Raw genomic sequence first — 25,758 nt, forward strand, 5'->3', positions numbered from 1 at the left:
GACTAAAATCTCTTTTGCTATTTATGAAAACGCATGAGGCTCATTGGAGATTTTACATTAGCTGAGATGTTTATCAAAACATATGTTCGGTTCATTGAAGACAAAATCAGTTCTCAAAACATGCCCCTTAGGTTTTGCTCCCAAATGACATTGAAGGCTATCAAAACTTTGATTTGCTTCCTGCAATTGCCTTTGCAAAACACACACAAAAAAAAACAAACGAACAAAAACCCACTAAGGTCACCAAAGACAAAAACGTGTCTTTGATGTTTACAAAAACCTGCTGGGCTCTTAAAGTCTAAATTGTCTTCGGCCTTTGCAAAGTAAACCTCGTGTTGGCTCCTTGAAAACTCTGAATTGCTTTGGATGTTCCTGAAAAATGCTCAACTGAAGACTAAAATGTCTTCGATGTTTATTATTAATTGTGTTTGATTGATAGAATTGCCTGTGTTGCTGTACAACTGTGTGTTGTGTGCGCGTGCGTGTGTACGCACCTTCTCCTCCTCCACTGCCCCGAAGCGATGTACGGAGATGGAGCGTGAACAAGCACACCAGACTGTCACACTCCAACATTTACACTTGCGCACACGCACGAGTTGGAGATGACAAGTTCCCAGAGAACGCAAATTCCAGGCTACACGTCCCACTTGTCTCCTGTCAGAGACTAAGAAATCCACGTGTGTCATAATTATTGTTCCCACTCTATCTGTTCCTATGAAGACTAAAATGTCTTTTTTTATAGAAATGTCGGTATCATTGAATGGAAATTTACCTTTGACAAAAATGTCAGTTTTTCTCTCAGACTCAATTGTCTAACATTGACAAAAAAAAAAATCTCAGTTTGGTTGCGTGTTCATTTGGCTTTGATGTTTACGTAGACAAAAACCAAAATTGTCTCCGAGATTTACAAAAGCACCAAGTGTTTGGAAGACTTACTTGTCTTTGAGTTTTCTGAAAAAACAAAATTAATAATAATATTTTGCATGCACATGTGTGTAAACGCGCGAGCGCGAGTTTGCTCTCTGGCATAAAATGTATAAATCAGGGCCGCCCGCTTCGATACTGAACTCAATGCATCATTTCAATCGTTGCTGCAAAATCAGCCTCATCGACTGGCAAAAATTGTCCCGAATCAGCGGGAAAGTGAGTAATGAGGCTGATTCCGTGCAAGAGGGCGCGCTTGATAATGCGTCAAGCCAGCGAATGCTCGTATTAATCAATTCGCGCTCCGACTTTATGTATCACACTTTAGTGGGAGATGAGAGCGCACTGAGGAATCTCAAAAAGCTTGGCCTCGCGATCTGGAAACGTTCCGTTTCGTACCGCAGTCCCAAGAAAAATCATTTGCTTTCACTTTCAGTCAGCTTTCTTTGCCAGGAATTGAGTCGGCGCTTGGGTTATTTATACCAAGCGCATTGGGTTGACAACTCAATGCTATGCTGTACAGGAAAACACATTGGGTTTATTGAGCACCTACTTGTCTTTGATTGTTGCAAAAAAAAAAAAAAAAAAAAGCAACCAAAATGCTACCCGCAGTGTGTAAAAGTGGACATGCGCTTTCTTGAGGTGTCTTTGATGTTTATAGAAATGCACAATAAGTTAATGGACAACAAAGGCTTCATTGAAGATTCCCTCGTCTGTGATTTGGTGTATTGGTTGTCCTCGTTTGCAAAACAGACTTCAGGGTCACGGAAAACAAAATTGTCTGATGTTTACAAAAATGCACGTTGTGTTAATTGAAGGCTTGAAACTGTCTTTGCTGCTTACAAAAAACATGTTCGTGTGTATGGAAGACTAAATTGTCTTTAATACGTACAAAAATGCCTGTCGTGTTCATTGAACACTTGAAATTTCCTTTTTCAAAATGCACACAAGGTTCATTGAAGAGTCTGAAATTGTCTTTGAAGTTTGACTCACACGCTTTTGGTTTGTTTAAAACATTTTCTTTTCTGTCTTTGATGTTCAGTCAGGTGAATTGATTACCAAATTAGTCTTTGTTTACAAAGTGGGCATTAGCGTCGCCAATGACGTAGTTCTCCTTGACATTTCCAAGAGGTACATCAAAATGTACTTGGAAAAAGTCTTTGAGGTCAGATTGTTGTGGAATTACTTCCCTTTGATATTGACAACATTTGCATGAACTGGCGACTCAAAATTGTCTGTGACGTTTACACAGAAATGGATTTTAGGTTTGTTCAAAATGTTCAAAAGCGTCTTGATGTCCAAGTTGCCTTTGATGTTTGACAAGCGGCTACTATGTCGGGAACATTGGATCATTGACTTTGATATTTATGAAAACACATCGTTGTGCTTGGCTGAAACGTTTTTTGATTTTTTTTTTCTCTCTCTCTCTTTCCTTCTTGCAGAATGTCACGCATCGTGCTGGCACTGCACAGGACCGTCTGCGGACAACTGCACGTCGTGTCCGTCGCCGTCCAGCCTACACGAGGGACAGTGTGTGCCCGCGTGCCCGCAAGGGTTCTTCGTACAGGACGGCCAGTGTCAAGGTCTTTACCGTTTTCCACTGACACAGATCGGATTAGGGCTAATTGTTGATGTGCTGCAAAGGTTTTGATATAGAATTGGGGTTTCGAATATTTGCAGATTTGCAGTTTAATCTTGGGTTAGGGTTTCAAACAAGGGTTAAGGTTTACGAATAGGGTTTCAAGCCTGCGTTAGGGTTTCAAATTATGGTGTGATGTCAGGGTGAGGCTTTTAATTTGGGGTGTCGGATGAGAGTTTGAAGCCAAATTTTTGATCATCGAACAACGGTTAGGGTTTCAAGATTGTTTTAAATTCCAGTTTCAAGGCTGTGTTTGGGTTACAGATTAGGATTTCAAGACAGTTCAAGGTTTTAGGTTTGGGTTTAAAGCTTGTTTTAGGATTTCAGCAAGAGCTTCTGTTTGGAATTTGTGGTTTGAAGCCTTGAATCAGATTTGAAATTGTTTTTTCAACACAAGTTGAGGCTTTCAAAATCAAGCTTGAAATTATGGTTTCAAGGCAGAGTTTGGTCTTCAGATTAGGATCTGAAACAAGGTTAAAGGTTCCAAATGTGTATTTTGAGACAGGTTTGTGATGTCAAATAAAAGTTGGGTTTCAATTTAAGGTCTGAAACCCGGATTATGGTTTGGAACTCTGGTTTCAAGACCGGGTTTGGAATTCAAATTAAGGTTTGAACATTGCGTGACAGTTTCAATTTCAAGATTTTAAGATGAGGTTTTTATTGAGGTTTTCAAAGTTTGATTTCAAACCTAGATTAGGGTTTCAGATGAGAGTTTCTCAGGTTTGGAGCTCAAGGTAAGGGTTGTAAATTAGGGTTTGAAACCAGGACGAACGTTGTAAATTAGGGTTTTAACACTGGGTTAGGCATTCAACCTTTGATGTGGAGCCCATGTTAGGGTTGTAAATTCCTTTTTGATGTTTTCCTCCCCCGGTTCCTAAACTCCACCAGCCTGTCACCCGTCTTGCCAGACGTGTTCGGGCGCCTCCCAAGCCGACTGCACCTCGTGCCCCCCGCTGGCCGACCTGCAGGCGGGCCACTGCCGGACCGGCTGCCGGGAGGGCCGCTTCCTCCATGCCTCCACGGCCCAATGCATCGGTAAGTTTCATGTTTACCGCTAAATCCACTTACGCCTTGTTTTTTGGGGGTGTAATTCCTCTGTTGATGCCTAGATGGCAGCACACTATTTTGTTTTGATCTTGGAAATATCAAAAAAAGAGTGAGAATAGGAAAGCCTTGTTTTTGCTGAAGCTTATTGAATGTCAAAACCTCTTCAATCCAGCTTTTTACGCCTACAGAAATTGACGGCTTTAGGTTTGTTTTATAAAGTGAGTCTTTGGGCATGATTGCCGGTGTATATTGTGAGGTGGTATGATGGCTTGGTGGGGAAAAATGGGATTTGGTTACTGGAAAAAAATAGAGGACTGGGTACATTGTTGGATGTTTGTACTATATTTTCTCAAGGCACCGCTGTAGCAGAATAAAATGAGCCCGAAAGTGCTCCCTCTTACATGCTCCAGTTAAGAGGCGAGTGGCAGCATTTGGAGGCGTTAAAGAGAAATGCATAATCAATGTACTTTTACCACCTCGGAAAACAATCATTTGTTAGATGAAATGAAAATCAGAATGTCGTGTAAGTTCTGCCTACGGCTGCTGTTGTTGTTTACATCCTTGCTGAGTGGGGGGGGGGGGAAGACATTTTACTGATCGGGACCGCTCGCTGAAGATGGAAAACAGTCTGAGGAGGATCAGGACGTGATGGAGGAGATTGCGGAGGCGCACCGCCAGCAATGCACAGACTTTTAATTACACTTTCTGATGACGCGCTGTTCTCGCTCGTTTAAGCGATGCGCCTGCGCAGATTTATGGACGCAGGCGCGCATCAGGAGATTGGGCCCAGGGTCAAGTGCAGCCAAAGTGGTAGTTAATAAAAGATGCCTTGTGGGGTCATAAAAGTACAGCAGTCATTATTTCACCACCGCCTCCACCTTCACACTCCAATGGCACGTATACACACACACGCACACGCGCACACACACAAATGCACACACTCCATTGTCCTCTCATCACATTGACTACTTGTAGTTTATTTTACAAGCAACACCTTTTGTCGTAATTATCCATGCGTGACCTATGTTTTTCCTTCCTCCCAATTTATGCTTGCTTGTCTGTCTGTCTGTCTGGCTGGCTAGCTAGCTAGCTAGCTACATAGCTACATACATCTTGTCCTCGCTATTTAGCTAGCTACCTGTACATAGCGACGTAGCTAGCCTTCAAGTTCTCAACGGTTCTTGTTAAAATTTACACTTGGGGTTACTAATTGCGTTTGAACCGAGCGTTCTGGTTTGAAATTTGATTTTAAAGACAGGGTTGGAAGATTTCAAGACTGAGAGGATTTCAAACTAGGGTTAGAATTTCATATGAATGTTTCAAGACAAGGTTAGGTTTCAAATTAGGGCTTGAAACTTGGGTTATGGTTTCAAGACAGGGTTGTGGTTTGAAACTAGGGTAGGACTTCTATTAGGTGTTAAAATCAGGTTTAGGGTTTCAAATTAAGTTTCAAGGTAGGCTTAGGGTTTCAAAGTAGGGTTTGAAACTTGGGTTCAGAATTCAAATTAGGGTATGAAGACAGGATTAAGGATTAAAATTTTGAAAGACAATGATATATAGATTCGACTTAATGATCCTTCTCGCTGCAGCTTGACTGATGTGATTTGTTGCCAGAGTGCAGCCCCGATTGCCATCGGTGCACGGCCGACCTCCAGACAGGCGTCAGCAGCGTTTGCCTGTGGTGCAAAGGACCCGGCGCTGGTGCCTTGTTGCTAGGCGACCACTGCGTCCCTCGCTGTCCACGGGACCACTACGCCCGGCACGGAGCCTGCATACGTAAGAACTGGCAATGGCGCGTTATTGCAAATATACTGTAGGCTTTCCTTCTGAAAAAAAATCGGATATATTTGTCAGAAGAAATGCGACTCTCCTGGTAAGATCTTCTTTTCCCAGAAAAATCGTTGGGGCAAAAAAAGTCTGATTTTGTTCTCGGAAAATGCTACTTTTTGTACCTTGGGAAAATGTGATTTGTGAAAATGTGTTGGGAAAAAAAATCCGAATTCGTTGTCTGAAAAAATATGACTTTGTTCTTGAAAAAAATTTTTTCTTCCACCCCCCTCAAAATGGTGACTTCTGTGACTTCCGTGTCAATACAACGCAGTTGTCAGGAAAACAAGCTTCTTTGTTTCGTAAAAGATATTTAATTGTTAGTAACAATATGACTTTCTTGTCGGCAAGTACAACTTTTTTTTAAATCGAAATATTCTGGCTCGAACAAACACCCGACTTTCTTCTCACAAACCAGTTTTTTTTGGGTTTTTTTCCTTTCCCAAAACACGTGACCGTTTAGTTTCTTCCTGTTGTAAGAATCTCGTTTTATTCCCCAGGATGTCACCAGTCATGCGAGGCGTGCAGTGGGGCGGGGCCTCTTGCCTGTACTTCCTGTCATGCCCCCAACGTTCTGCTTGCCTCTGGGGAGTGCGCCCCCCAGTGCCCAATGGGTTACTACGACAACGGCCGTGGGGTCTGCGAAGGTCAGTCCAAACAACCAAACCACTTTTCAGGCATACCTTCTCTTTTGCGGATGTAGGACATAAAAAATGAGCGCATTCAGGTGCAGGAATACCTGGCAAGTTGTAGCCCGTGTCCTATGTTTAACAACCATCTCCAGTGTTTATCTTGGACATATTTTCTATTCATCAAAATGTTCAGATACAAAAATATCTAACTTTAGTCTCATAACATAAAAACAAATCACGTAAAAAAAAAACTAAACAAGACTCTATATACACTATTTGTTTGTTGTTGTACTGTATTGTCCAAAGAAACCAAATGTTACATTCTATGCATTTTTTTCCCTCCAAAATCAAAATCAAATACAGCTTAGAATTTATTTAGTGGATGAAATTTTGAAAAAAAATTCTAGATTTTGCAACTTTTAAAATTGACTCTATTAAATAGTTTTTTTTTGTCGAAACTAAATGATCCCTTTTTCTCTGAGAAAAATAACATTTTATTCTTGTAAAATGCTGACCTTTTTTACATTTTAACTTTATTCTCAGAAAGACACATGGACAGTTTTAATTCTGCTTGTATTCTATTATTCTATCATGTGAGACTTCTGAGCTCACAATCGTGTTGTCGTTTTGCGCGTAGCAAGTGTATCGTTGTCGTTGACAGCGTGCAAGCACCAGTGCCTGACCTGCGAGGGGGTGGACGCCTGCACTTCCTGCCGCGACCCCGCCAAGGTGCTGCTGTTCGGCGAGTGCCAGTACGAAGGCTGCGCCCAGCAGTACTACCTCAACACCACCACGCGCACCTGCACAGGTGACTGTGACGAGTGGCAAGCTTTTCCAAACTTCCTGCGCCAATAGCCGAAATCGACACTCCACATTCAGTCCTTCAAATCACTTTTTAAAATTTGATAATATTTTCAAATTACACAACAAATAAAATGAGCAAAAACATTGATTTGAACTTTTCACCAACCGACGTGAACCGAATTTGATTGTGCAGAGTGCGACTGGAGCTGCAATGCCTGCCGAGGGCCCCTGCGCACCGACTGCCTGCAGTGCATGGAGGGCTACGTGCTGCGCGACGGCGTCTGCGCCCACGGGTGCCCGCCAGGATCCTACCGGGATGGAGACAGATGCCTCGGTCAGTTGGCAAGCGCACAAACCGTGTCCATCATCGGCCGTGCTTTGCCCGCCGTACGGAGGACGCGAATGTAGCCGGGAGAAAGTAGCCACCGAAAGAAAAAAAACCCAACTAAAGCCAAACAAGTTCATGCATGTTTTCAGTTGTTTTTGATTCAAATTTAAAGTTGCTTTTCTCGCTTATGTGATTCTCCCAAATATGGATTTGGGGAAGAGAAAAAAAACAATCTATGCTCTTGTTAAATTATTGCATATTTTTTGTCTATGGACTTTTCAATTTTCTTTTATTCCAACAAACGTTTGCTGTCGCGACTTTGTTGTTGTTGAACCAACTCAAAATTTCACATTTACAATGAGTGGCGTCGAGACAACAAAAAGGCAAAACAGCAGAACAAATGTCAATGAATGATTTCAGTTACATTTTTGGCAGTTTTTTGCAGATGTCACCCTTTTTTGGGGGGGGTGGGGGGGTCACATTCGGCTTGCTTGTTCTCCCTGGCACGCGATGACAATTAAATGACACTTCCCTTTTTCAGGCTGCGATGACGCCTGTGTGGAGTGCAGCGGTCCCGGGCAGTGCCAGCAGTGCCAGCCCCCCTACGCCGCGCTGCGTGGTCAATGCGTGCTCCAGTGTGGCAGGAACTACTTCCTGGACGCTGACACGCACTCCTGCCAACGTGAGAGCTTCTCTGCTCGTTTTTCCGACAAAGCCTATTTATCAAAATTTGCCGTTTGGGTTTTCAGCCTGCTCCACCGACTGCGTGCTCTGCGACGGAGTCGGACGTTGCCGAGCTTGTGGACAACAGAGTTACCTCATGGAAGGATACTGCACCCCCGACTGTGGACAGGGTTACTACGCCCATCCAAAAAGTCGAACCTGCCATGGTAACAACACTTTTTTTTTAATGTGGAGTTATTGCTTCTATACCGGATTCCCTGTGTCTTGGGCAGCATGGGTTCTTGAGACTTTTTTGTGGGTCTACCTCTTGATAAACTTGCAGACCAGATTTCATGTGGCTAAGTCAAACAAGCTTTGGGAGCTGAATTTTCAAAAGTTTTTGGGAGAGTACGTCTTTGAAGGACCAACGGAAAATGATCCTAAAATGGCCATTTCAAATAAAACTGACAATTTTGTCTTTTCGGCGAGGCTTCTTGAGACTTTTTTGTTTTGTGGATCTACGCTTGATAGACATCCCTACCAGCGGAATGGGCTTGACAGGCTGAATTTTCAGAAACTCTGGTCAGGGTTTGTCTTTGAATGGCCATTTCAAACCAAAATGGCGGACTCCCCGCAACTTTTACAGCATGGCCTCCTGAGACTTTCTTGTTGGTCTCCTCATGATGACTACCGGTATGTCTACCAAATTTCATTTGGCCAAGGGGGGATGGATTTTTATAAACTCTCTCCGAGGGATTGTGCTTGTAAACGGGAGGCTTCCTGTATATTTTTGGGTCTGCTTTTTTGTGGGTCTGCTCATGATAGACATGCCTACCAAATTTTACGTTGCTAAGTGAAACGGGCATCGGGACCCGAATTTTCAAAACGCCCGGAGTAGTCGTTGTCTTGGACCCAAAAGGGCAGACTTTCTGTGTATTTTGTCGCTTGGCTTCTTGAGACTTTTTTGTCGATATGCTCATGTCTACCAAATGTATCAAAACCTCTCTACGTGGTGTTAGCCTTTGATTTGAGAAGAAAAAAAAAGCACGAATGATACATTTCAGTCATTTAATGTCATGTAAAAGGAAAATAGTTCCATCCTCACTCCTCCTCCGAAGAAAGAAAGAAAAGATGTTTTAAAGCTGATGTGTTATTTAAAGGCCGCGGGCTGACAATTTTTCACTATTCCCTGAGCGGACAGTGAAAGATTGTACATTTCTCCCGCAGAAATACATTGCATAACATGTCATAAATCATCGCACAAACGAAGCTCTATCCGTGGTTTCCCTCAGCCTTAAAGGTACAACACTGCAACAAGAAAGATAAAAGCGCTGGAAAAAAAAAAAGGCATCACTCTTGTGGTATTGATGCTACTATTATTTTATTTTCGGATCTGTTCTGCCAGAACCCCAAAAAACATGTCGAGACTTTACAATAAACCCCTCACGGGAAATCATGAGTTACTCATGATGCAGCGTATGCAAATTTAATCAAGACGCTGTCATAAATTACCCAGACGACCTCAACGCGTCACATGAAAGAATAAATCAAAAGGTTGACGGACAGGTTAGCACAGCCATGCAGCGCGTGCTGATGGGCGTCGCGTCAAATAATAAAGCATTGTCGTCACTGTCAGCAAGAAAGACAAATTGCACACCACCTCGCTTGTCAAATGTTAACGACGGCGAGTGCGTCGGCAATATTTAGCCGACACCCACCCGAAACAATAAATAAAACGCTCACTATAGAAATACTACAAGCATGCAGAGCCATAGGATGAATTTCCCGCTATTGTCATCTAATAAAATATAAATTAATATAGGATCTAATAAATCAAGCGTGTAAATGATCTGAGAGAGTGCATGCATTATAAATCGCATCACTTGACCGGAAGAATGAATGTGAAGACGGAGAACTGCTACCATAACGAAGTGTGGCGCTAGCCGACTGTTCCAAGACTTTTTTTGACATGCATTTGACTGGGAATGAGGTTAAAATGTTATTTGAAGTCAGCTATTATGTTATGTTTGGAGTCAAATTGGCCCGTTTAATGTAAAGAAATGATATTTAAAAAAAAAAAAAAGAGATCGTCAGGAATGCCCTTAAAACAAAAAAGTCTCAAGAAGCCATGCTTAAAAAAGTCACATAACATCTGCCATTTTGGTTCAAATTATCCATTTGACCCACCAAAAAATCTCAAGCAGCCATGCCGGAAAACAAAGTGCAAGTCTGACAATCGGTTTTGAAGCTCGTACTTTAGGGTCATTTCCAGAGGTCGACCAAGAGAATTTTTATAAATCCATTTCCCGAAATTTCATTTATTCACATAATATTTGGTGGGCATGTCTATCACAAGTAGACCTACCAAAAAGTCAAATGAAGCCAAGCCTAAAATGATTCATTTTAGGTTCAAGGGCTTCTAGTATTCTACAAAGACAAATTGTTCTAGTTCTAGAGAGGGTTATTTTTTTTTTTTTTTGCCCCCCAAATCCTATTTTACTTTTGTCCGGCATTAATATCATGGGTAGACCCACAAAAAAAAAAAAGTCTCAAAGCCATGCTTGAAAAGTCCCAGAAATTTGCCTTGAGCCGCCATTTTTGGGTCACCCTCTCATGAAACACACAGCACACCTTCAAAAACCTTCAAAAACAAAACCGCTCCTCGAATTTTGCTCACAGATTTGAAACTCATGTATATCGACATGGGTTACAATAATTGCAGCAATTTCAGAATAATTGTACAGATGAATGTTGAATATGCTGCGGACGTTGTCCCCCTTTCAGCAAACAGCAGCCCCCCGACGCTCCACATCAACGGTTCCCTCCAGGTTCCCCTCGGCGGTTCAGTCCCGCTGACACCGACTCTCGTGCAAGTGAAAGATGCCGACAGCCCGCTGGAGGCTCTCGTCGTCCAACTCGTCCGGCGACCCGCCAACGGCCGTCTGCTCGTCTTCCGAGGCGGGCGGGAGGACGAGGAGGAGGAGGAGGCGACGGGGGAACGCGAGCTGAGCGACCAGGACAGCTTCACGTGGGCCCAGTTGGGAAGCGGCCGAGTTCACTTTCAACACCACAAGGGCAAAGCGAGGTGAGGCCATTCTACCTTGTTTTTGGATGGCAAAGATCCATCTTGAGAAACCTCAGTGGGACAGGCGGGAAACTTCATGGACGCTATTTTCTTCCTCACTACGAGAGATGAATTCTTCATCACTGTGACTTGAGAATTCATGTTTTTGTTTCTTCATTTAAACCAGTGATGAATTCTTCATCACTACGTCTGGGAAATTCATCTTTTTCTTCCTCATTGGAACCAGTGAATTTGTTTGTTATTCTTCCTCACTCAAATTAGCATTCTGGAGAACTGGAAAATAACAGTATTTTTTCCTCACCACAACTGGTGTTTTTGTGCATTTGAGTTCGTGAACGTTTGTTTTCTTCGTCACCAGAATGGTTGAAAACACATACTTTTCCACTCACTAGAGCTGTGTTCGTTTTTTTTTTCTTCCTCACTAAAACTGGTAAATGTTTAGCTCTTTAATTTAGTTCATATTGCATAAAAATAACAGACCAGGTGGCTACGGGCTATTTTTTTTTCCAATGAAAAAATATGAAATTGACCATATTTGGATTTTTATTTCATTTTTTCCCCAAACTTGTGAATGTTTGCATTTCCTTCTTTCTTAAAAATGTTTAGCATCTTTTTTGATTGGTGATAGTGCTTTAAATTTGTTCATATTGCAGAAAAATAACAGACCAAGGGGCTACAGGCCATTTTTTTCTGTGCTTCAATGAGTATATTTTCCTTCTCGCTCGAATTGGCCAAATCGCGTATTTTCTTCTTCGCTTGAGCCAACTAATTCATGTATTTTCGTTCATGCTCTGCAGGACTGGTGAATTCACTTTGCGAGTGGCCGACCCTCAGCTGGCGTCTCAAGCAGAAACGATTCAAGTTCAAGCACTTTCAATGCAGGTGAGCCACACGCATGCACACGCATCTTGAGTTTATCGAGTGGCGCTTGCGAAATATGAAAAAAGGAATAGAATGGGCAGCCCTCATAAAGTCAAATGATTGTCATCTCCATCTCCCGTTTGATTTTTTTAATTTTTTCCCCTGGAAATGCAAATTTTCCCTCTCGTGTCAATACAAAATACAGCAAGGAAATGTAGCCTTTCCGACAGGATTCCTCAGCGTGTCTTTTTGCGTCCGTTGAAATTTCTGAGTGCGTGTTGACCCTCACTGGAGGGCTGCGAGTGCTTCTTGCACCTCACATCACAAGCAGTGACGCAACCTTCGCTCTCCACTGGAGGAAGGTTACGAGTCTTTTTCTTGATATTTTCATCACTTCGCCAACCGCCGCAACAAAAAGGCAAAGGCTGCGCGCTCGACACTTTCGCTTAGCATGGAAATGCCGGTCGGCCAGTTCGAGGATGCGAGTCGGCCCGTCTGATGTGGGGTCAACGTTTCACGGAACGTAACCAAGATGGATATGTTGAGAAAAATTGAAAATCAAGCAGCACGCCTACAACACAGAAACAAGCCTGAGAAAGAAGAAAGGCTTGATTGAAATCTCCGCCGGCAGCCATTTTCGCGCGTCCAGGAATAAAACGATCTCACAATCTGATAACCTAGCAACACCCTCAAGTTCCACGAGCTGAGTAAGTGACGGAAATTTACCTTGCAAGTCGGGACTTTTGGAGAACAAAGCAGCTACGATTTAAATTGCGTGCCGGGGGGAGTAAGCTCACCGCCAGATTTTTTCAAAGCACTTTCTTTTTTATGCCGGTTCTTTCAGAGCATTTTGACCCACAGAATATTGTGTTCTGTGGCAATATCAGCACCAAACCGAACAAAAGAAAATGCAGACTATCATTTGCCAGAAAATAAAACAAATGTATTGACCTTTGTTTCCATTCAGCAGTAGAACGTGGATCGGTGCCACCAAAAATACGGGTGTCTGACCAAAAAGCAGAGAAAATGAGCTTTTGAGGAAAACAAACATGTTCAGCAAAACAGACTTTGCTGCTATTATTATTTTGTCTTGACATCTCAAACTTTGAAACAGCCAAACCAAGACTGCAAAAAGGATTTTTTGGAAAAATAATATGGTTGCAAATTATGCAACTAAGAAATGCGCCATGAGCGACGCGACCCTGACTCACTGCATGACTTGGGTTGAATGTCAAATGCCTTTGTTTTTTTTTTTTTTTACATGGCATTTGCCTATTTAGTCCATGAACAAAATAATCTTTTCTCACATTTGTTACATATGCTAGCTACCATGACACATGCATTTTATACCTTATTTGTGCATACCGCTGAGGTCGGGCAGAATGCCTCATCATAATCGCTATTCAGGAGACAAAAAAAAAAACAAAAAACGAGATGGTCAATAATTTATAAAAATGACCACAGCCACATGCAGATAGATTTGTGAAAAATGTAAAATTTACCAAATTTTCACAACATGGTTTCGACCTGATATTGTCTTGGCATTTCCTGCCCTTACAATTGACGTGACAGGCCGAGATTCTCCACCAAGTCTTTATCTTCTACTCAAAAGCTGTGCTGAAAAAAGACGTACATGTTTGGTGTCAGTAAACGGTTGGATTCCCCTTGAGGAATGTCGATGTCCACAGCACTTAGTGTGGAACTCTTGGTCTTTTTGCTACAGTCGTTCACTGTGTCAATGGGCACTCAGTGTGTCCTTATTGGGGAGTGCGTTGCCTTAACCACACAGTGCCGAAAATGCAAGTGTAAATCAGTCCTTCTGCAGTGCATTGAAAGACCTCACAGCTTGCAAGCAAAGAAAAACAAACATCCCAGAAAGCCAGCAGCACGCACCGGAAGGATTTTGCACCCCCATGAGGGCCGATGATGGCACTTTCCTAAGCTTCAACCCCTCCTCTTCACTCACTTACCTGCAGCTCTGCGAGACAAGGTCAAGCCTCCTGCATTGAGTGTTTGTTTGCCTCAGGAGGAGATTTACTTGTTTGCCTTTTTGTGAGTTGGCGTGTCTTTGTGCAGATACACACACACACACACAGACACACACACACACACACACACACACACACACACACACACACACACACACACACACACACACACACACATTGACACACTCTTTGTTTTGCTGCAGTGGGAAGACAAGTCGGGATTTGGGTGGTCGCCCGGGGGGGTGGGGGGTGGGGGGTCTCGGTTGTCTGTCTGCTGGAGATAATTGCTCCAAAGTGAAGAAATTTGTCATCGGACCTTAACTGAGTTGCTGCTTTGTTTCGTGGCTCAGTCGCTGTTTGTCTGCGATCATCGCCCTCTGTGGCGCCAGCTTGTTCGTCTCCGCGTGAACCTTTTTGCTCAAGCTGTCATCACCGCCACCCGCTGGAGCTCAGCCAGGATTTAAGGAACTTTTACACCACGGTGAAAATGATTTGGGAACAGCAGGGGAAGGCACTTGCAAATCAGCAGCAAAAGGCCAAGGATAAAGGACCAGGAATCCAAGATGCTGCAAAAGACTTGGAAAAACGGTGACGAAAGTAAAGTTTACCCAGTAGATAATCTCCCCCCGGCGTCCTGTTTGTGACTTGCAGCCACCCAGGGTGCTGGTGTTATCGCCCCTATCGGTGGCGGGTCCCGGCGAGGCTGGGACCATCACCAAGTCCACTCTTGCGGTGGACGATCCCGACAACCCGGCGGACGTCTTGCTGATGCTTCTGGAGGCTCCTCGCCACGGCCGTCTGACGCGTGTCCACGGCGACCAATCGCTGAGCCGCTTCAAGCTGGAGGAGCTTTCTCGCGAGCGCGTGCAGTACGTCCACGACGGGTCGCGGGAGGCGCAGGACCACCTGGTGCTGCAGGTCAACGACGGACACAGCTACCAGAATGTTCTGCTTCAAGTGCGCATTAATCAGAAGGTAGGAAATCCTAATACCGCCTTCCAACCCTAATTTGGAATTTGACACCCTAATCCTTTGTCATCGGTAAGTTTTTCTTGAAACCCGACCTGTGTCTTGAAACTTCTTAAAAACCAACTTCGTCCCGATTGGTTGAAAGTTGTTCCTGCTCATTCGCTTCATGAACATTTCGTGTGACAGCATGTCAGCGTGTGCCATATGCTAGGCTACATTCATGAGCACACCACCAGAAGGTTCGACTTTTATTTTCTTTTTTTTCCAACTCTCACCATCTGGACCATTTGCAGAGTTCTGTGGAAAAACCCTCAAAATGATTCTTTGGTGTGTGTTGAAAACTTGAGTGTGACGGTTGTGTTTAAGGCGGATGACTCGCCCGAGCTGCGCTCCGTCCCGGTAACGTGGGTGAAAGCGGGCGGCATGGTGAGACTTGGCCGCCAGCAACTGCAGGCGCACTACAAGGGGGTCGGTGCAGACCACATCGTTTACACCATCCTGGACTCTGACGAGCAACCCAAATACGGTAAGAAAACATTTATCGGTCAAACATCATTTTGATTTTAGAGTTAAGGGCGGGTCAGTTTGACCCGCGGCATAATCGGATGATTAAATATGGAACACAAGTGGTCCCCTTTCTCCGTCCAGGTGAAATAGTGCTGGCGTCCATGCCTGCCGACGGTCCCCCCGAAGGTTGGAACCCGACACAGACGGACAACCGAGGCTTTACCGCTACCACCTCATTCACCCAGCAGGACGTGGACGACGGCACCGTGTGGTACCGACACTTCGGCAGTGGGACGCCGGCCGACTCTTTCCGCTTCCAGGTCGGTGAAAATGTTGCCAGATTGTGTGTGTGTGTGTGTGTGTGTGTGTGTGTGTGTGTGTGTGTGTGTGTGTGTGTGTGTGTGTGTGTGTGTGTTAGTGTTATATTTTTTTCAGGGGGGTAAATACAATGTGGTTAAAAAAGTAAACTTCACAGTGAAGTGCAATTTTTCAAGGCGGGGGGATATTTTCCAGACCTTTCTTGGTTCTATCTTGTGTCCACGTTATAAATGGGCAGTGAGTGTATTCTGATCAATCTCTTCCTTGTCAACACGACAAAGCAGCCAAAAAAGCTTTGCAGCGCCATCTAATCAAGCGTCTGTCAACACTCGTTCTTGGCTCCGTCTATTGTCACAAATTGATTTTAATTATTTGCCAGCGCCATTCAAACGACTAATCTCGAGTGTATCTTCAATTTGACGCTGTCAAATTCTCGCAATCCTCGCCTGGGCTGGAAAAGAAGGTGATTAAACAGAGTTGGGGTTTTTTTGTGTTTTTTTTTAATGGAGTGATTTCAGAATGCACCGCAGGACTCAATAAGCAGCCGTCCCTCCAAAGCAATCAATTCACAATTCAGCATTTGCAAAGATGATCATGCCCACCGCTGTGGGCAAAAGTGTTATTAAGGTGTCTTAATTAGATGAATCCACCCACGAGTTTCCTTTCGAAATCTGCCTACGATATTACAAAATACTCCTACTTCTCCATCCATTCACACCTTACCTGGAATTCAATCCAAACAATTCAGCCTTTGCACCGATCAATAATGATGCTTAACACTCTTGTTGTTGTTTTTTATCTTATCCTTGCGGCAAGCCTACAGTCATCAAGAGACAGGGATTTTTTTTTAATGATTAACATGCTTTAATGGTCCAATCAATTCAGTCTTTGCTTGGTTTAGAAGTGGAAAATTGAACGATAACCAGGACCTCACAGCAGTCAAACAAGATATGAGTTTGTCAATGGCAGAGCCATTTCCCATAGGAGCTGAACTGTGCTAGGTAGAATGAAAAGAGTAGTGGGCCAACGACAGAGCCCTGTGGGACCCCATGTTCACCTGGACACAAAGAAGAAAACACACGCACACAATCAAAGGTGAATTCCTCCAGAGAGAATTTTGAAATTGCAGCCCCCCGTAGTCAGTTTTAGTTGGCAACATAAAGTTTATTTGTCATTACTAGATGCACAAAAAAAAACCAAATCTGTAGAAGCCATGCCTGAAAATCAACAGAGAGCCGCCCACTTGGGTTTGAAGACGTCATAAAAGGGTCATTTGAAGGAAAAAAAAATCTGTTATTTGTGGTAGGTATTTTATTTAGCAACGTATGTTTTTTTATCTCCTCAGGTATCCACAGAAGCTGCTGCTGTCAGGCAAAGTGAACCGCAAACGTTCAGCATCGGAGTCTTACCGCAAATCCCCGGATTCCCTCAGCTCGACCCGGACTGTGATCTTCAAGTCACGGTGAGGCCAAACGTCACCAAATGTCATTCACGAGACTGCCCCTAAAGTTTGTCTCACTTACTGACTCGACATTTTGTAAGCGTGTCCTTCTATCATGAACAGACCCGCAAAAAACTAAAAAAATGTCTCGAGTCCTGAAAGTCTGTTGCCATTTTGGGGTCATGTTCCTTGTGGTTTTGTGCGATTGCTTGTCGGCTAAAATAGACGGCTTACTACCTCAAATTTGATCACCTTGTAACGCGTGTGCATGTGGAAACAGGCTCTCGAGGATCGTGTGACGGAGATAACGCCCTCAGCTCTTTCCTTCATGGACACCGAGACTCCCAGTGATCGTCTCATCTACAACATCACCAAACCGCTACTGGCTGGACAAGGTCTCTCACAAACGCACTTTCGACCTATTTTCAGTCCATATCATCTCCCTTTTTTTCCCCCCTCTGGTCACCAGGCGCCATCGAACACCGCGACAGGCCATACACAGCGGTCAGACATTTCACGCAGGCGGACGTGGACAACGGCAAGATTGTCTACAGGCCGCCCGCGGCCCCCTCGCATCTGCAAGAACTCTACCAGTACTCCTTCATCGGTAAGAACCATGCAACCATGCGTTATTTTGCAACTTGATGAAATTTTTACAAACAGCATCGGTATGATATAGTTCAGTTGTGTGCGGTGGAAAATATTTTGACAGTGTTAAAAGTTGAGACCCTGCAATTAAAAACAGATCAACATTACTTTTGCAATTTTCTTTTTTTTTTTAATACAGCTCATGTATTTGATCATTTTTCATTTTGTGGGTGTTAAATACCCACATTAAATATTCACTTTCATCCCTGCAATTATTTTGTGCAAAATTTGCCATCACTGGTTCCGCGTTTTGATCAGCTTTTTATTCGCCTTTTATCTGCCTCTTGCTGTGACACGACTGCGTATGAAATGCTAATGCTAAGCTACTAAGCTGGAGTATATTTTATGTCAAATATTAATAATGTCTCAGTGCGAAACTTTCCAAAGGAAATACTTTTCAAAAAAGCTCCCAATGAGGGTTAGTGGAAATAAGTTTGCATGCAGATTTGGTGTCACACTTAACGCATTTGAAAACGGTTTTTATGTACACATTTTATGTACAAAAATTATATTGTTTGTTGTTGCAAAATTATGTATTTGAATTATTTTATTTTATGTAGCTGTGTGGAATAGAATCTAAAAAAAAATGCTCTAGTGTAAAAAATATTTACTTTTTTTTCGCATGGATTTTTTTGGGTGAAAATTTTCTCTGTGAAATTTTACAATGTCACCTATTTTAAAAAAAAAAACTACCCATGAAGATATTTTAAAAAGTAATTTAATTAGCATGCCTGTGTTCAATGGCATTTATGAATCCAATCCATTCGTCATAAACACAAGAAAGCAAAATTAACATTTGATGTGTATTTCAACTTGAAGTTTTAAAACACTACAATTATTAAGGTCTAATATTTTTACAATTTTAGAGAATTTCTGAACAAATGAGCGGTGACACCTGATGACAGTTTTTTGTCCACTTGAATATCGACTGTTCTCTGATTTCCCGCAGGTCTGCCCGAGTCATTGAGTGTCTACTTCACAGGTAAATCAAAAAGAGCGCCACCTGCTGTCTACCTTCAATCAACGTTCATCTTCTCCTTCCTCTTTTCCGTTTCTTGTTTGATGACGCTCCATAAAACACAAATCTCGATGAAGTCAGCCCCACAAGGCCGCAGCTTGACGTTTTGCATGCGATGTAAGGCAATTAATTTTTTGGCACTTGTGCGTGTGTTCTTGTGTGCGCGTCAAGTGTCCGATGGCGAGCACACGACTCCTGAGTTAGACTTTGCCATCCTGCTGCTTTCCAACCACCAGCAGCCGCCGATGTTTCAGGTTCTGGACCCACTCCTGGAAGTCGACATGGGTGGGCAGGCCGCCGTGGGTAAGGAACTGCACACACGACAGACACAAAAACAACACTTTTTTTTTTATTTTTCAGGAAGTATCATTGGTAGAAGTAGAGTGGAAGCTTCATTTAAAATAAAAGAGAGAAAGGGGTACTAAATAAAGAAATTATCATTGCATCAAAACCTGGGAAGTGGGGGGGGTGGGGGTGTCGTCTTTTAAATTTAAGAATCGGAATAAACTATATATAGAGAGAATGAGAGAGATGTGTGTGTATATATACACATGTACACACACACACACACACACATTTAAAAAAAATAAATGAAAAATACATTAAAACACCAAAGAAATGAATCACGAAAGCAAACTTTAAATTAAAAACTAAGGCGGCCAGCAGCTGGCGGTGAGCGACGCCGACACTTCCCCCGACGAGCTGGAGTTCGAGCTGGTGGAGGCTCCGGTCCACGGGGAGCTGCTGAAAAGCCAGGCCGGCACCCACGTCAGGATGACTAATGGTGAGACCCTGCGTCCCGCGTGCAGACGTTCGTCACTAAAACGTACTGTCCACTACCCACAAAATGGTAGATTGGGATAACGGACAATGAAGGAACTTTGTTGAAGTGAGTTGAGGAGCATCATTTCTACATAAATAGCCTTTCCTCCCCTCGGTCAGGCGACATCTTCACCTTCGCCGACGTGACCCGCAACTCGCTGCTTTACCGCCACGCCGGTCTCTCCGGCCACGACGATGACGCCTTCACAATCTCGGTCAGCGACGGCATCTCCATGGCGACCGTCACCGTGCAGGTAGCGGTGCTGCATGGTGGCGGCGGCGGAGCCAGCGGACACGGACCTCAGCGAGACCCTCACGCCGTACTTTCCATGGAGGTGGGCAAGATGAGCAGCACCGTCGTCAGACGTTCGCATCTGGCCTACACGGTGAGTCCGTCATGTGAATATCTATTGTGTGCGCGTGTGATATTATTTGCACCTCGGTGATATCTTTCCATTTGTTTGTGGTAGGATGACTCATCGCCAGACGAGCAGATCCGCATCCAGCTGGTGTCGGTGCCGATGTACGGCATCCTGACCAGGACTCCGGAGCAGCAAGAAGCGCAAGAACTGAGGGAATATTCCACTTTCTCCATGGACGACATCAACCGCGGAACCATCAGGTGGCCGCCAAGTCGCCAGCGAGAACTGCGTGCACAGCCACGATAGAGAGATGCAGCACATCGAGTGGATTAGAAAATGGATGGACGCCCAAAGATAAAATATGATTCACTCCAATTTACGTTCCGATTCGATTCACTCCTTCTATGATGCAATTCACTCAAAATACGTTACGGTTCACTCCAATTACAATCTTGTACAATCGCTCCAGTTGCCATACGATGTCATGAAAATGATTCACTCCAAATTTAACAGCATTTCCTCCAACTGTGATGCGAGAAGACATGATTTCAATGTCTTGTCAGATACATCACTTCGTTGGAGACGGGCAACCAGCCCATCACGGACGTCTTCCACTTTGTCGTCTACGACGGCGACAACAATCGTCTAGACAACCAGATGTGCACCATCACCATCACCTCCATTGCCAGGCAGCCGCCTGCCGTCACCGTCCGCAGTGGAATCGAGGTTCCCGTGCACATGACAACTCTGTTTTTAGGATGATGATGATTATTTGAGCACCATTTGGGCTGCGTTCAAGCTTACGCAGTGAATGTTTGTTGTCTGGCGACTCGATTGGATGTATTTTAATGAATAATTGTTGCCGGTGTAGGTCCAGGAGGGCAGTCGTGTGCAGCTGACAACCAATCACATCTTTGTATCCGACCCGGACACACCGGGGAAGAACCTTCTGGTATGGCTGGTCAGCCCGCCCGAGTACGGATTCATCGAAAACACCAAGCAAGGTAAGTCATCTTCCTCCTCCTCCTTCTCAGTTCTTGCTTTTGGCCGTCATCGGTCATGGCGACATTCAAAACTGCGGCCTTCCTCAATTTTCCCTGAATGCTTCTCCGACGTCCCAAAAATAATATTGGAGAAAAAATATGTGACATTACTTTAAATGTGAAGCTGTCCATCACCGGGGAAAAGATTGCATTTCGGAAAATGGAATATATCAGTGGCAGGCTAGAAGTGAAATTATTATCGACAAAATTGGAGAAAGTGCACTTGAGGAAGGTCTTGCATGTCAAGTTTGATGACTGGCCATGAAAAGCAAACCACAAGATTTTGGGGGGGAAACTTCAGCCCTTGAAGCCAGTTTGTCTTGTCGCAACGGGAAATTTGGTCCACCTGTCTATCTCAGGTAGGCCTACAAAAGAAGTCTCAAGAGGCCATGCCAGAAAAGACGAAAGAAGTCAACCGATTGTGTTTGAAGGAGGCATTTTGGTCTTGTCTGGTCATTTTCAGGAGTCCTTCAGATATTTTGAAAATTCTGCCCCAGTAGACCATTCACTTAGAAGTGTGAAATGTGGTAGGCTTGTCTATTCTGAGTTGACCCACAAAAAAATCTCAATAAGCCCAGCCTGAAAAGACACAAGAAATCTGCAGTTTTGCTTTGAATTGACTATTTTAGGCTGAATATGGTCATTTTTCAGGGGCCGTTCAAAAGTTTTGAAAATTCAGCCCCCAAGATCTGTTTTACCGAGCAACAGGAAATTGAGTAAACAGGCCTATCATGAGTAGACCCACAAAAAGCTCTCAAGAAGCCCTTCTAAATAAAATTTATTATGATTATTATTCCCAGAAAGACACAAAGTCTGCCAGTTTGCTTTGAAGTGGCCACGTTATGGTCAATGTATGTCAATTTTTTGAGGTCCTTTGAATACTTTGAAAATTAGGCATTCAATGTGTGAGAAGACACACAAAGTTTGTCATTTAGCTCGAAAGCAGGCATTTTCAGGAGAATTTTTGTTGTCATTGCATTTTGCCTTGCCATTATTCCTGTTTTTTTTTTTTGTTTGTTTTTTTATATACATATAAAGCCCGCAGAAGCCTCAGCACGCCCCCACCCTTTTTAGCTTCCCTTAACACCACAGTGGTCCTGATTGAGATTCCGCGCAGGTTCCTCTTCAGATAAGAGACTCCTCTCGCTCACCTTCTCAGAGTCACATCATGATGGAAGTGCACCGTGACGCGTTGCCGTTAAACGTCACCGCCATGTCAAAACAAGACACCGATACCTCGCCGCGACTGCCTTCTCGCCAAGCGATGCGTGAAGGCCGCCATCATTCGGGCTGTCGGATGCCGTAACAGATTCCGGCACCGGCATGTCTGATAAATGCAAACTGATTCAGCAGTCAGTTAGCGCTCACCTGAGCCGGTCCAAAAGCATCACAGCCCCCGTCCCACTCAGGTCCTACACTGTCGACTGTTGGCAAAGCTAGAACAACGCACGTTCACGTCAGAGTTCGTTTGGATTCGTTCAAGGTCGCAAATGTTTGGGAATCGTTCCCCAGACGTCCACCCAACATTTTGAACAAAATTGTGCAAAAAAGTACAGGCTTTGGGCTTTTAACAATCAACAGAGCTTGGAGGGTTTCTATTTCATAGTTGCATTGATGTATTTATTTTTGCCGTAGTATTGAGGAAGAACGGCGTAACACAAAAATGTTGAATTTTGGATGAAATTCCCCAAGTGAGGAGATGTTGTTACAGAATTGGCTCCCCGTTCAACATGTCTTAACACATTCAAGGCATCCTAACTTGAGAAAGTCTTTCCAGGACAAAGTCCCCCCCCCAAAAAAAAAGAATCTGCTGGTGAAAATCGTCTCATCACAAAGAGGCGGAGCAGCACTTTAATCATTAGAAATCAAACCATTAATGATCAGTAATCAACATTATCTGCGGAAATAGGGCCCTAAAACTCTTTTTTTTTTTTTTTTTTTTTTTTTTTATGCACTCCCTCGTGTATGTTTCACCTACACAGGCGGTTCGGTGGGAGGTTCGCAAGCGATCACGCCCGACACGCCATTCTCTGTGGACGACCTGAAGTCGGAGCGCGTCTTTTACGTGCAGCGCGCAGGGCAGCCGGCGCGGCAGGACGCCTTCAGCTTCTACGTCAGCGACGGACACAGCCAGACGGAGGCCTTCAACGTCCACATCGACATCCAGGTGATGCGCTCATGATACATTTTGATTGTTTGTGATGCGTCCATTTTGAAAATATCGCCCCAAATAATGATCCCAACTTTAAAAAAAATGTTGATGAGTGAACCTATTATCCAGTTGAAACATAATAGTTTCTGTATACATGGCGGACATGACAAGGCAATATCCACCGCTCAAGCTTCATCTTCTACTCAAAAGCTGTGCTGATCTCAAATCCATCGCAATGCACTGCCGCCATCGACATGATCTGCTAGTTACAAACCTGAATTTCGTCTCCAACCGTGCATCTCTTACTATATTCTGTTCCCCGGAACCCCAAATGAACGTAGATGCTGGCCACTCATTGATTCGAGCCCTGACAAACGTTGAACTCTTGGCGCAGGTGCCTTCATTCGTTCAAGTTGTCATAGGTGACCTTCCCTCTAACATGCGAGTGATCCCCGGCTGTCGGCCCCGGATGAATTAATTCTCTCTCTCTTTCTCTTTCGGGCACTCAACAGGGCAAGCGGCAGAGTGAGCCGCTGGTGTCGGTCAGCAGCATCCACGTGGAGGAGAACTCCGGAGTGGTGGTCACCAACGCGTCCCTCAGCGTCCTGGACCAGGACACGCCGGAGAACGAGATTGTGTTCACCGTCGTCCGGAAGCCGTCCTACGGTCGGCACTGCAACACGCTGGGGCCAATGCGATGCCGTTGTTTTGGTGTCAAATCTGGGGAAAATTCAGCCCCTGAAGCTCTTTTCACTTTGCAATGTGGAATTTGGCAAGCATATCGATCCTGAGTCTCATGGGATGAGTGTCCAAAAAGACAGAGGCAGTCGGCAATTTTATCGCAAATGGCCACTTTAGGATCATTTTCCAGCGGTTGTGAGAGAGTTTTTGAAAATTCAGCCCCTGCAGCCTGTGTCACTTAGCAACATGAAATTTGGTATGCATGTCCATCATGACCCCCCCCTACAAAAACAGCCCAAGAATCCATCTCCAAAAATACACATAAGTGTCTACCATTTGGTTCAAAACAGCCATTTTAGGATCATTTTCTCACAGTTGTTAAGACACGTTGAAAATTCAGCCTCCAGAGCCAGTTTGACTTGGCAACATGGAATTTGGGAGGCATATCTAACATGAGTACGGCCACAAAAAATGTCTCAACAATCCATGCCGGAAAAGACACCGAAGTCTGACCCTTTGATTTAAAGAAACCATTTTCGGGAGATTTTCCGTGGTCCTCCTTGAGAGTTTTTGTTTTTAATTCAGCCCCTGAAACAAGTTTGACTTGACATTGTCAAATTTGGTCGGCGTGTCTTTCATTAGTAGCCACCTCAACACGCAGGAAATCACAGGAAACCATCTTAGTTGACTCTGCTATTTTCCAAAATCAAATTTGACTGCGAGCCTTGGTGGAGGTCTGCGCACTACTACAGTGGGGCTCAGACTATTATTTGCGCACACACACACTTAACTGTTGCGTGTAGCTTCTACAGCCTGGATGGTAAATGACTGGGACAGCGCAAAAAAAAAAAATGCACTCACACGCAAAGTTGAAAACAAGACATCCATCGCAAGCTGACTGCAGCCATTTCTCAAACACACACGCACACATACGCACCAGCATGACACGCACTCAAAATTAGCTGACCTCCAAACACTGTGTTTTCGCAGCGAAATTGTGCTTTCAATTCCTCCTGCCACAGTGAGACCAGCGAAAACAAAGTGCTTGCCAGAAATCAAGACAAATACAGCTCTGCAGTTTGGGGACAAAGTGCATCGGTTGCTTTTTCACATAGAAACCAGCGAAGGCGCATCCGTTTTCACACAGTGACACCAAATTTTGCAATCAGTTCTACGTCTGAATATGTAGAAAATCGAAACTGTACAATAACACAATCTACCAAATTAGACTTCCGCCCTCCATTCCGTGTTCCGACAGCAGCCGTCAGGTTGTATTTTGAATTGCCGGAGAAGCGCAAAGGCTTAGATTTGCCAACGTGATGTTCTCTCTCTACCTCCTCAGGTAAACTCCGCCGGCGTCAGTTCTACTCGCAGCCGCTGGAGAACGGCCGCGTCCTCACGCAGGGATCCACCTTCACCTACCAGGACGTGCTGGACCGCCTGCTGGTCTACACGCCCGAGACGGTCAGCGGCGGCGTGGACGAGTTGGCCTTCAGCGTCACCGACGGCGTCCACGCGCACGCCAACGGACGCCTGCGCTTCACCATGGACGTCACCCGCAGCGAGGGGCCGCGCATGACCGTCAACAGAGGCCTGCAGCTGCCAGCCGGTGAGCGAGGCACCTATTCACTCGGTTGGGAAAGTTTGGCACCAGTCTCGCTAATCGACGTGAATTTTGGTGGACGTTTCTTTCATGGTCGGACACATGAAAAAGTCTTAAGCACCCATGCCCGTAGTTCAAGGGCGGAAGTCAGCTGTTTAGGTTTGAAGCACACGTAAAAAATTAGCACCCGACACCAATTTCAGTGATCAACATAATATTTGGTGGACATGTCCATCATCAGAGGACGCACGGAAAAATCTCAAGGACATCGGACCCAAATTTTTGTTTGAAGCAGACTTTTTAAATGTGCATTTTAGGAATTGTCCATTTTAAAGTTGGAAAAAAAATTTGCCCCCAAAACCGGCTTTATCGATGGACAATAAATTAGGTGGCAAC

The 25,758-nt window shown here is 44.3% G+C and overlaps 1 protein-coding gene across 2 annotated transcripts in view; it reads left to right on the forward strand.

The window, feature by feature from the left end:
- The window catches only part of fras1 (Fraser extracellular matrix complex subunit 1), a 100,597-nt gene that overhangs the window by 56,226 nt on the left and 18,613 nt on the right, over positions 1–25,758 (forward strand). For both annotated transcript variants that reach the window (XM_019888515.1, XM_019888514.1), the window contains exons 18-43: positions 2,367–2,507; positions 3,452–3,598; positions 5,225–5,386; positions 5,938–6,084; positions 6,731–6,877; positions 7,067–7,207; positions 7,743–7,883; positions 7,951–8,091; positions 10,649–10,949; positions 11,747–11,831; positions 14,450–14,773; positions 15,134–15,293; positions 15,416–15,594; positions 16,938–17,054; positions 17,314–17,428; positions 17,503–17,640; positions 18,631–18,663; positions 18,871–19,002; positions 19,355–19,483; positions 19,642–19,907; positions 19,992–20,143; positions 20,447–20,609; positions 20,755–20,887; positions 22,909–23,093; positions 23,591–23,744; positions 25,102–25,368. In XM_019888515.1, the coding sequence (XP_019744074.1) occupies positions 2,367–2,507; positions 3,452–3,598; positions 5,225–5,386; positions 5,938–6,084; positions 6,731–6,877; positions 7,067–7,207; positions 7,743–7,883; positions 7,951–8,091; positions 10,649–10,949; positions 11,747–11,831; positions 14,450–14,773; positions 15,134–15,293; positions 15,416–15,594; positions 16,938–17,054; positions 17,314–17,428; positions 17,503–17,640; positions 18,631–18,663; positions 18,871–19,002; positions 19,355–19,483; positions 19,642–19,907; positions 19,992–20,143; positions 20,447–20,609; positions 20,755–20,887; positions 22,909–23,093; positions 23,591–23,744; positions 25,102–25,368 (4,200 nt within the window). The remainder of the gene's footprint in view (positions 1–2,366; positions 2,508–3,451; positions 3,599–5,224; positions 5,387–5,937; positions 6,085–6,730; positions 6,878–7,066; positions 7,208–7,742; positions 7,884–7,950; positions 8,092–10,648; positions 10,950–11,746; positions 11,832–14,449; positions 14,774–15,133; positions 15,294–15,415; positions 15,595–16,937; positions 17,055–17,313; positions 17,429–17,502; positions 17,641–18,630; positions 18,664–18,870; positions 19,003–19,354; positions 19,484–19,641; positions 19,908–19,991; positions 20,144–20,446; positions 20,610–20,754; positions 20,888–22,908; positions 23,094–23,590; positions 23,745–25,101; positions 25,369–25,758) is intronic.

This window comes from Hippocampus comes, unplaced genomic scaffold, assembly GCF_001891065.2.
Source record: "Hippocampus comes isolate QL1 unplaced genomic scaffold, H_comes_QL1_v1.1 scaffold128, whole genome shotgun sequence".
Taxonomy (NCBI): Eukaryota; Metazoa; Chordata; class Actinopteri; order Syngnathiformes; family Syngnathidae; genus Hippocampus; species Hippocampus comes.